Genomic DNA, 12,185 nt, shown 5'->3' on the forward strand with positions numbered 1-12,185 from the left:
CCCTGGCATTTAAATCCAAACAGAGCAACAAGGAGGGTTTGAGGTGTTACAACAGCCACATTCATATTATTGAATAGGAACTGCAGCATTTCAATATTCACTATATACAGCCAAGTCATTTGCTACAAAACCTTCATGGAAGAAGTGGAGTTGTTTTAGTCCAGGTTGTGCCTTTTTCACAGAAAGACAACACGACCTGGGATGTTCAGGGATTACAATCCGAGGTTTCCATCAGATCTCCCCCTGAGACAAGCAGAGCATTTGCTCCCAGAGGAAAGGACCCTGCAGCTCTGTGCTCCCTGAAGCTTTTCCAGAGTAACCCTTTCCTGCCCATTCCCCAGCTCCCAAAGCCCCTGCTTTGGCCTTGGCAGCCAATTCCTCCCTTCACCCCATCCTGGGGGTTGTGGGCAAAGGAAGGGAGCTGCCACCCCTCTCCTACCTGGAATCACAGGTTACAGTGATGTGTAGGGATACTTTCCATCCAAGTGTTTGCTTTTTAAAAATTCTGTACATCATGACCAAAACAGGCAATTTAAAATATTGAAGTTCCAGATGAACAAAAGACAAAAATAACACTACAACTGTGCCCAAGTTGCAATTCAAGGCACACCCCTCAGGCAGGCATAAGGATTAGATAAAAATCTAATGCTAAACTCTTCAGTCTGGTTTTGGTTTGGTGCTGGCACCCCTCGGCAAACAGTGACTCAGTGAAACTCTGCACACTCATCTGCTTAGGGAAAGTGAAGCACATAACTGGAGGAGGCTCAGAGAGAGCTGGGTCCTGCCTGAGCAGGCCATGGAGACCTTGGGCAAGGAGTGTAAGTGCTGGATGCAGCCCAGGAGGAGAGCCAGGCACTGCAGCATTGCCTCTTCCACTGCCACTGACTGGAAGAAAGAAATGCTGAGATGTAAAGAGGGTTGGGAGCAGGAGTGCCCTGCTGACACTGACACACAGCACCGACAGCCACAGGACACACGGACAGCACTGGGACAGCTCAGCCCACTGGGGGCCTCTGCTTCTGCCAGGCACTGGGAAAGAATTCTCAGCACAACCACGTCACAAACATGAACTCAGCCCTTGTGTGCTTCTGGGCAGGAGCAGCAGCAAGAAATTCTGGATTCTTCCATGTTATAGGAAAGGGGCATTAGGTGTTTGGAGCTGGGAGGGTCAGTTTAGATCCAGGGATGTTGGGGAGGAATTCTGTATCCTGAGGGTGGGCAGGCCCTGGCACAGGGTGCCCAGAGCAGCTGGGGCTGCCCCTGGATCCCTGGCAGTGCCCAAGGCCAGGCTGGACACTGGGGACAGTGGGAGGTGTCCCTGCCCTGGGATGGGATGGATTTAAGGTCCTTCCAACCCAGACCATTCCATGATCACAAAAGAAACAAGTGACCAGCTCCATTTCATTGATACCTGCATCAATAGCAATTATTAGATCTCTAGGCTGAGATCTTCAAAGTGCACAGAAGTTTCACTCCTTCAGCCCTAAGACACAAAGAAGTGGCCAAACTTTCAACCTTGTAACAAACTCAGTCACTTTATAGCCAAATCCAGCCCAATCCACCAGGGGTTATCTTGTATCAAAAACTGCCCCAAATCCCATTGGAAAGGATACCTGAGCAGCCAAACAAGCTCCAGCAACCTCCTGAAACCAAGTGGCTCTACCTCAAGACATCCAATACTACAATTCAAACCACCTGATTTGCAATATTAATAATATTTTGCAAGCCTGAAAGCTGTTGGTGGAAATGCACCAAATTCTCTGAATATTTCCCACTCCAAAGGACTCATCAGAAGGAACTGAAATCAGTTGTTTTGGAGAGGTGAAAAAAGATTCAGCAGAAGAAATATTTCTCTCCCTAATCACTCCTATGGTATTAAGACACACAGCAAAGATGATGTAATTTAACACTTGTATGAAGTATTCACTTATCACAGAACATAAAAACATGGAGACAAATCCAGAGTATCCTGTAAACTGCTGTGGTTTGGAAAAGTTGCCTGGTAAACTAAATTACACTGATTAAATCCAGAGTTTGTAATTTATTTGTTTGATAAAAATGTGTTTTAAAAAGGAAGAGTTCCATCTTTCTCATCTTGACCTATTATCCCTTAATTTACAAGAAACCTTTATCATATTTAGAGCTCAGATGTGGTAGAATTGTTGAGACACAATTTGAAAAATGTCCCATTTCATTGTGAGCATTATCCAGCTGCCTGGATCATGGATAATCACACAGATGGCACCACAGCACACAGCCAGGAACTGAGAACTCAACAACTTCTTCTGCTATTTAGGGAAATTATGAATTTAGTATTATTTACAAGCCAATTTCTACCTATTGCCAATGTCAGTCACTTTTCCAGTGGTGGTTCCTAGAAGTTCCACAGATTTTTGATTGTTTAGGTAATTGTATGTGAGAATGATGGGAGTTCATAATGACGTGGCTTGGAGTGATGTGATCACTGATATGAGACAGCATGTGATATTTGTGATATATATAAACTATGTACTATGGGAGTTCATTAGGACCTGGTTTGGAGTGATGTGATCACTGATATGAGATATCATGTAATATCATGTGATATACCTGGTTTGGAGTGATGTGATCACCTGTGTTCTCTGTGGGTGGAGAACTTCCACTTCACACAACTCCCAGTAAATCCAGGATTCCAGGAAAGCCTTCACTGGCCTTGAGCACAAAATTCCCCAGAGGGTGCTGGCACTGCCCAGGGAATAGGCACGGCCCCGAGGCTGCCACAGCTCCAGGAGCCTTTGGCCAGCGCTGCCAGGGATGCCCAGGCTGGGCTTGGTGGGCTCTGGGCAGGGCAGGGCTGGCACTGGGGGATCCCTGGGGGTCCCTTCCCTCAGGACATTCCATGGTTCCATGAAGAACAACAGCCATGGAATCACTGCTGCACTCAGCAGTTTCTGAATGGTTTCTCTACCCCTTCCATGCTGAGCCCACCAAAATTCATGTGCCTTTTTAGGGTTTTAAATTCAGTTATAAAATCCTCCAGGCCCACCAAAATATGCCTTGCATATCTTGAGAAACTACAAAAGGGAGAAGTCTCTGAATTCAGCTCCCACTGCTCAGTTCCAGAGTAGAGCTGGGGCTGGAGCGTGTCCAGGGCAGGGAACGGAGCTGGGAAGGGGCTGGAGAATCCCTGAGGAGCTGGGAAGGGGCTGGAGAATCCCTGAGGAGCTGGGAAGGGGCTGAGGCTGGAGCAAAGGAGGCTCAGGGGCCCTTGTGGCTCTGCACAAGTCCCTGCCAGGAGGGCACAGCCGGGGGGGTCGGGCTCTGCTCCCAGGGCACAGGGACAGGAGCAGAGGGAACGGCCTCAGGCTGGGCCAGGGCAGGCTCAGCTGGGACAGCAGCAGCAATTTGCCCATGGAAAGGGAGCTCAGGCCTTGGCAGGGGCTGCCCAGGGAGCTTTGCAGTGCCCATCCCTGCAGGGGTGCCCTGGAGGTGTCTGGATGTGGCCCCTGGGGACAGGGTTTGGGGTGATGCTGGGCTGGCTCTGGGTGATCCTGAAGGTCCCTTCCCACCCTGACAATTCTGGGATTCTGTGATTGCTCCTCCTCAACTCAGCAAGGCAGAAATCCCCACAGACAGCTCCTCCTGATCTGCTCCTCCTGGCAGGTGAGTCCCACAATCTGCTCTTCCCAAAGAAGTGTCTCCACAACTCCTTATCAATTGATTGAAATCACTTCTCCTGTTAAACTGCACAAACTAGTCAAGGCATTCCTGGATTCCCGGCACATGCTTAATAGGCAACTTCCATTTTTAATTACCATCAGCTTGTTATCTGAGAAGTGCATCCCTTCAATATTTAAAAGATTGAGTTTTGGGGGACTGGTCTGGTTTTTTTTTGTTTTGGTTTTTTGTTGTTGTTTTTTGTTTTTGTTTGTTTTTGTTTTGGTTTTTGGGTTTTTTGTTTTTGTTGTTTTGTTTTGGTTTTTTTTCTGCTGTCACAATACCAAGACTGTTCACCCCTTTCCCATTTATGTTTAGGTAATTTAAGATCAAACCACACACAGGCACTAATTTTAGAATTAATATCCTTTGGTTCAATTTATCACTTTTAAAGGGCTCCATTAAAAAAAATAATACCCAAGAAGCACACCATGCTAAGATGTATCCAAAAACCACATATGAAGAAAAACTAAGCAAGGTTTAAACCTCAAGGATTAATTAAGCAAGGATTAGACCATTCTATTTTCTTTTAAACATAAATTGTGCCCATTTTGTTTGTCCTGTTTCTCACTCTGCTGAGATTCTCCCTTTCCATCCTCCCCATCTCAGACTGGGAGAGTCATCTTCAAATAAGCCTTAAAACAGAGCCTCACTTCTAGTTTTTCCTGTAATTATTAATAACTCCAATTGAAACAAGCTATTTGTTGCTTAAATTCAACCCCACCTTCCATCCTAAATTGGTTGATTTAATCCCAGTTGATCAACTTTCACAACAACCCCATTAATGTCTGTGTCACAGAGATTTTCCCGCTGAGTATTTGTAGTACAATTTGTGACAGGAAATGGAGCATTTCTGGTCAGCTTTCAGGAGAACCCACCAGTGGAATTAGCAGATAAACTACTTGAACATTGGAATAGTTTATGAAGAAATGAATGCTATTACAAGTTTGTAACTCCAGACTGATTTCCAACCTCTCTCTGCAGAACCCTGACATTGCCAGTGCAGAAATACACCAAAAAAAAAAAAAATCACAGTTTTAACAAAGACTGAGCAGTAAAGCATGAAACCACAAACCACAGGCAGCTACACTCAGGGACAAGCAGGAGCACACAGACAGCAGATAACAATTCTGGGTGGCAGCAGAAAATCAAGTCTCTTTTATTCAAGATTTCAATTTGAACTCCTGATTCCAGCAGATGTGCTGACCTTGTCCTGCTCTTCCTGGATGAAAAGCACAGAAATTGGTAATTTCATTTTGGCAATCACACACTCGGAATCAGGGCTCAAATCTCCTCCTGAAGAGACTCTGCAGATTAAATGGAGTCAAACCCTGAGTTTGAAAGCTGAGCAGCATTTTCTTAAATAAAATACAAATTAAATCAAATCCTCAACAGACAGGTTGAGAATGCTCCCCAAACTGACATTCTTAATCATTTCAGTTCATTTCCCCCCCCACAGTCAGGTTAGAAAAGAATTAACTGAACATTCAGAAAGGCTTCAGGAGCCCTGGGTTACCTTCAGCTGATTATTGAAAATATCAATTTCCTGCAGTTTAGATCTGGTTTCCTTCTCCACCTCGTCCAGCTGCTCCCGGAGCTGCTGCCGTGCCAGTTCCTTGGCTTCCAAGGCTCTTTTGATGGTGAGCAGGGAATCCCCTGGTTTGGAACACATGCTCAAGTCAGTATTTCCTTCTGTTTCAGTCACAGAAAGCAACATTTTCCCATCTGCATCTTGCAACACACAAAGAGCAATTCCAGGGGACACCCCAAGTGAGGGAATGTGCCCTGGCCCAGCTCAGGCAGGCCCCAAAATCTACTCACTGTGCAAACTGTTCTGCTGGACCTGCTTGAGCTGATCATTGAGCAGCTGCTTCTCTGGAATCAGCCTGCCCAGCATCTGCTGGGACTCCTGGAGCACAGACAGGGCCAGGGGAAACAAAAACAGAACCAGGCACAACGGTGAGAGAGGGAAACTGCAGCCACCACACCTCCCATCTTCATTTCTGCTTGTTCCCTCACTGCATGATGTGTTACTGCTTGTTTCCTCCTTTGTGTTATGATCTTATCCAAGCACTGCCTGTGTGACACCCCCACAGACCCCAGACATTCTCTGCCAGTCGTGGAATTGATCTGAATCTCATTGAATATTGAACCTGGCCTGGAATTACCCAAAACTGAGGGCAGGGAGACAAGGCTAAATTTGAGGAAATGTTCAAACAAGCACTTACAAAATGTTTAATTCTGATTTTAATAAATGAAACACAGAATCCCCAAATCCCTGGGGCTGGCACAGCCCTGCCAGCCCATGCAGTGCCAGCTGTGCCCCATGGGCACCTTGTCCCCAGCCCAGAGCACTCAGTGCCACCTCCAGGGCACACCTGCAGGGATGGGCACTGCAAAGCTCCCTGGGCAGCCCCTGCCAAGGCCTGAGCTCCCTTTCCATGGGCAAATTGCTGCTGCTGTCCCAGCTGAGCCTGCCCTGGCTGTCCCCTCCACTAATAGTTAATTCATAATATTAACACAACAGTGTTAATGATTAGTAACTTAGGTCAGGAATAGAAAGACAAACATTTACAGGAAGAGAAAATAAAGACTTCCCTTTTAAAGGAAAATATTCTGGCCAAAAGCCATGAAACACAAGCCCTGTGGGATGACAGTCCCTGAGTCCTTGACCTCTCCACGCTGAGCTCTTGGCAGGGGATTCTGATCTCAAACTCAGCACGTGATTGGAAGGTTGTGAAGTGCTGTGTTACAGAGGTCCTGCAGAAGATGTGTGTAACACAGCCCTGTGTGATACTGGGTCCTGCAGAAGGTGTGTGTAACGCAGCCCTGTGTGATACAGGGGCCCTGCAGAAGATGTGTGTAACACAGCCCTGTGTGATACTGGGTCCTGCAGAAGGTGTGTGTAACGCAGCCCTGTGTGATACAGGGGCCCTGCAGAAGATGTGTGTAACACAGCCCTGTGTGATACTGGGTCCTGCAGAAGGTGTGTGTAACGCAGCCCTGTGTGATACAGGGGCCCTGCAGAAGATGTGTGTAACACAGCCCTGTGTGATACTGGGTCCTGCAGAAGGTGTGTGTAACGCAGCCCTGTGTGATACAGGGGCCCTGCAGAAGATGTGTGTAACACAGCCCTGTGTGATACTGGGTCCTGCAGAAGGTGTGTGTAACGCAGCCCTGTGTGATACAGGGGCCCTGCAGAAGATGTGTGTAACACAGCCCTGTGTGATACTGGGTCCTGCAGAAGGTGTGTGTAACGCAGCCCTGTGTGATACAGGGGCCCTGCAGAAGATGTGTGTAACACAGCCCTGTGTGATACTGGGTCCTGCAGAAGGTGTGTGTAACGCAGCCCTGTGTGATACAGGGGCCCTGCAGAAGATGTGTGTAACACAGCCCTGTGTGATACTGGGTCCTGCAGAAGGTGTGTGTAACGCAGCCCTGTGTGATACAGGGGCCCTGCAGAAGATGTGTGTAACACAGCCCTGTGTGATACTGGGTCCTGCAGAAGGTGTGTGTAACGCAGCCCTGTGTGATACAGGGGCCCTGCAGAAGATGTGTGTAACACAGCCCTGTGTGATACTGGGTCCTGCAGAAGATCCTCTCTCTTTGGAGGATGTCACAGTCATATTTTATGAAAAATCCTTCATTGGGATTTTTTCTCCTGTGAAGCTGAGAAGCCTCAGAGGAAAAGAAAAACAATAATTATCTGCTGCTGTGGAATGCAGCAGGTGCATCTTTGATTGGTCTCATGTGGCTGTTTTTAATTAATGGCCAATCACAGTCCAGCTGTCTCAGACTCTCTGGTCAGTCACAAGATTTTATTATCATTCTTTTCCATTCCTTTCCTTTGGTAGCCTTCTGATGAAATCCTTTCTTCTATTCTTTAGTATAGTTTTAATATATAATTTTCTTTCAATATAATATCTATAATAAAATAATAAATCAGCCTTCTGAAACATGGAGTTAATTCTCATCTCTTCCCTCATCCTGGGACCCCTGTGAACACCATCACAGGAGGATCCTATAAATGTATTCCCTGTAGAACCCTGGCCCTTTCCAGAGCATGAAGTGCCACCTCACACACTTTTCTGAAGCCTGGACCTCCCAGCTCAAGTTGTCAAAACACCTTCAGCAGCACGAGGTGAAACAGCACCTGAGTATCAATGTGCCATCTTTCCCACAAACCCAGGAACTTCTCTGAGCAGGTCTCTGGAACTGCAGGCTTTTGAGGAATCAAGCAGCTGACAGCTTCAATTTGTCATGGAGGATTGTAAATGACATCACTGAATGCTAAGAGTAAATGTCCTGTGATCCCTGAACACCAGAGTGAGCCCCAGGGGTGTCGTGGGCTCCCCATCCCTGGCAGTGCCCAAGGCCAGGCTGGACACTGGGGCTGGGAGCAGCCTGGAACAGTGGGAGGTGTCTCTGCCACGGCAGGGGTGGCACTGGGTGGGATCTGAAGTCCATCCCAACACAAGTCATTCTGTGATCCCACAATTCCACAAAAAGTTTTAATTTTGGTTAAAGCCAGGGTTGACTGCACTGCCACGGCTCTAGGCTGTCCCACTTTCCTCCTGCAAACCCTGATGGGCCCTGCAGTGGCCAGCTCAGCTCTGAGCATTATGCAACAACTGCAGCCTCCTGTGAGCTCCTGATGTTCCAGAAAATACCCTGAGACAGCACACAGCACAGTCAAGGACTTTAGGAATTCACAAGTAGCAAAGCAGCAGAATTCAGATAAGCTACAGATTAGATTATGAGGAGCTGCACATGTCCCTCACAGCTGCAGGGCCTGACATAACCACAGAGCTCTCCCAGCCCCTCAGGGACATCCCAGAAGATGAACACTCCAACCCTGCCCTGCCCTGGGACAGCCTCACCTCCAGTGCTGGGACAGTTCTGGGTGTGTCAATGAAAGACCAGAAGCTGTTGGAAAGGGCCCAGAGGAGGGACACGGGGCTGGGGAAGGGTCAGGAGGGGCCCCCCGAGGTGCCCTGGGCAGCCCAGCCTGGAGCAGCCTGAGCTCAGAGCTCCCCGGGGCTGCAGCTCCTCCCGACCAGGGCATGGGCACGGCCCCGAGGCTGCCACAGCTCCAGGAGCCTTTGGCCAGCGCTGCCAGGGATGCCCAGGCTGGGCTTGGGGAGCTCTGGGCAGGGCAGGGCTGGCACTGGGGGATCCCTGGGGGTCCCTTCAGCTCAGGACATTCCATGACTGCCATCCTGGGACTATTGTGTGCCTGGAAAGATGGGAATCAGCAATATACACAATCTATAGCTTTGCTCTGGGTGGATGAGCTTTAAGGTCCCTTCCAAACCCAACCCCTCTGGGTTTCTGTGGCTCTGAGAATGCTGCAGATCAACCAAGCAGCAGAATGAACAACATGAAACAGAAATTCTCCTTCTCCAAGTACAAAAAGCACCACAGGACAGCATTTGAGGGTGGAATGTGATCACAACATCAGCTGCTTTGTTTGTAAAGGCCAGAACACTTCCAAAGATCCCAGATTACTCAATGCACCAAATAGTTTGGGGAGTGTGTAAGGACAGAGAATGCCAAGGCATCCTGAAGGTCAAGTCCTGTTTCCTGAAAGCTCAGACAAGCATGGAATAAGCATCTAGCCAAGAACACCCACCACATGGATTCCACATACTGAAGAAACAGATGAAAGAAATTAACAGCATCACAAACTCTGGAAACTTGTGCAACAAGAAATGGCCAAGAGTTGAGCAATGTCCCACATGGAGGGGAAATCAAAACCCAACTCCTGCCCCTTGGACAAGGGAAAATTCCCTTCAAATCACCCAGGAGCCCAGGTGTTCAGCAAGGAGGTAAATAATGCCTGCAGGTGACAGCACAAAGGTGTTTCCAGCACAGCCCAGTGTCTGGGGAGCAGGATCTGCTGAGAGCCCTGCAAGCAGCCCAGAGCCAGGGAACTGCACACATCCTCATCCCCAGCACTAACTGGGACACCACTTCTCCCACAAGCTTCATGAAACTGCATCTTGGCAGTAATTAATAGGCTGAAGGATAATTACTCCTCTGAATCAACTCATCTTCCCACAGCAAGTGTCAGATGTATTAAACTAAACTACTTCCAATGAAGTATAGATAATGACAATATTGACTTTATAACCTTTTTGAGAGTTGAGAGGATGAAAATCTCCTTTTTTAAAACTCATTTACATCTTTGTCTCTCCTCTAGAGATGAGATAGGAAATTTTACAGGATATTTGAAAAAATAAATTTTTTTTCAGGAAAAAGCTTTAAGGTTCTCCCCAGACAAAATGTGGCCTTTTCTCCTAAGTAGTGACATTTTCTGGGATCACAATTGGGATAAAAACACCTCAAGTGACACTAAGGGAAATACCAGTGGTGGAAATTCTAGAAAACATAGAAAACAATGAGAGCAGGCATCACCACACAGCCATAGCCATTGCTGCCAAAACACCTCAAAGCCCAAAACCCAACAGAACAACTGTCCTCACACAGGGCACCACTAAATGCTGGTTTGGTTTCTTTTGTTTGTTTGTTTTTGTTAGGGTTGGGACTGAAAGTGTTTGAGATGGTATTTTGTGTTTGGACTTAGATGTTTATTATTTTTTACTTACATTATAGTTTTATAAGTAGTGAGTTTTATAGTACTTAATTAATAAGTTATAAAATAGTCTTGTATTTATTTTATAAGGTTTTCTAAGGAAAAATTATTTAATTATGAAACGACATTTAAATTCTTTTTATTTTTAACTTAATAACTAATTACTTTTTAATTTAATTACTTTTAATTAACTTGATCATTAATTTTTATAATAAAACAGCAGGATTAGGTTTTAAGGCAGGTCTTACACCTCAGCTCCATAAATGTGAGATTCTTTGTAGTGCTACAAACACACTGAGAGCCCCCATGACCAGCCAAGAATTAATTTCAAGCCCTATGAATTATTTAATAAAGAGGAAAATTCCTGAATCAAATACTACAGCCCATTGAAAAACCCTTACAAACTACAGTGAATATTCTTTCACTAAAGGCTGCAGCTCTCATGTGACAGAATTTCAGTAATTTCAGAATTTCAGTAAGAAAGGCAAATGCCAGGCTTAGACCAACAACTCCCTGGTTTCACTGGGAGCTTCCATTTCCAAAGTTCATGATTTTTTATAATTAAAAAGAACCATCAAGAAGCCTGCAACCACTGCAGTCAGTTCTGCAAAACTTCCACAGGACAATTTCCTTCTCCTCCCCCCCAGAACCACCTGCAGCCAAAGCCTTTCCTGCTCCCCAGCAGGGGCCCAGGAGGATGGAGGGATGACCCCAGACACACCTGCAAGTGTAGGAAGCAGTTCCTGGCACCTCTGAAGGACATTCATTTACAGGAATGACAAATTAAGTGTGAGGAACAGCTCATTCCAAGTTTGCCCAGGATATTGATGGTTTTGAGGAGGTCAAAATTCAAGGCTAAGAATAAAAATAGAGAACCTTTTCTCACCTGTAGCTGCTGCTGCAAATGGGTGATTTCTGCAATTCTGAGTTCTCTGGATTTATTTGTACTTTCAATTTCTTGTCTTTGGGTCGACAGCCGACACCTGATATCCTGAAGCTTCCCCTCCAACTGGTTTCTTTTATCATTCTTTAAAAGAAAAGAAAAACATCTATTTAATAATTTTTTTTACCAAAATGCAAAGTGCAAGTCTGGATCTAAAACCTTCTTTTAAAAACTCCTTTTTTAAAACTCATTTACATCTTTAGTCTGTCCTCTACAGATGAGATAGGAAAATTTACTGAACATTTGAAAAAATATTTTTTTTTTTTCAGGAAAAAGTGTTTAAGGCTCTCCCCAGACAAAATTTGGCCTTTTCTCCTACATAGTGACATTTTCTGGGATCACAATTGGGATAAAAACACCTCAAGTGACACTAAGAGAAATATCAGTGGTGGAAATTCTAGAAAACATAGAAAACAACCAGAGCCAGGGCACAGTCACCACCAGGCTGTGTTTGTGTGGGGAATTTGCAGGGCAGCCCTGATGAGGGGAGAGAATGGTGCAGCTGACTCCATCCTATTAGAAGGCTAATTAGTTACTTTATTATACTATATTATTTTATATTATATTACACTATGTTACATTACATCTAAACTGAATCTGCCAAGCACTCAACTGCACAGCATTTTGTGACTGTCAGCTGACAGCCCTGATACACACTTGGCCCTGATAGGTCAAGGAAACAAAATATTATTATTTTGGGTAAATAATTTTCATATTGCATTTTACTTTTGCACAAACACAGGCACAGCAAATAAGATAAGAATTGTTTTTCCTTTCTCTGAGATTCAGAGAATGTGAAACCCAGAAATATTCTTGGGGAGAACTGTGCCTTGCTTTTCTCTGTGAAATGTGGTGACACTTGTGTGCTTGAGCTGCTGCTCTACCACTCACCAGAGCTTCCAGCTCGAATTCCAAGGTTTTCTTCTTGGCCTTGAGCACCACGATGTCCTC

General features: G+C 45.8%; 1 protein-coding gene across 1 annotated transcript in view; it reads right to left on the minus strand.

Annotated features, from left to right (window-relative positions):
• ITSN1 (intersectin 1) overlaps positions 1 to 12,185 on the minus strand; it is an 80,853-nt gene that overhangs the window by 46,473 nt on the left and 22,195 nt on the right. Inside the window, 4 exon segments of the mRNA XM_031062603.1 lie at positions 5,213 to 5,352; positions 5,518 to 5,605; positions 11,178 to 11,318; positions 12,126 to 12,185. The exon segment at positions 12,126 to 12,185 is cut by the window's right edge and continues 17 nt beyond it. Coding sequence (XP_030918463.1) covers positions 5,213 to 5,352; positions 5,518 to 5,605; positions 11,178 to 11,318; positions 12,126 to 12,185 — 429 coding nt within the window.

This window comes from Geospiza fortis, unplaced genomic scaffold (assembly GCF_000277835.1).
Source record: "Geospiza fortis unplaced genomic scaffold, GeoFor_1.0 scaffold96, whole genome shotgun sequence".
NCBI classification, from domain to species: domain Eukaryota; kingdom Metazoa; phylum Chordata; class Aves; order Passeriformes; family Thraupidae; genus Geospiza; species Geospiza fortis.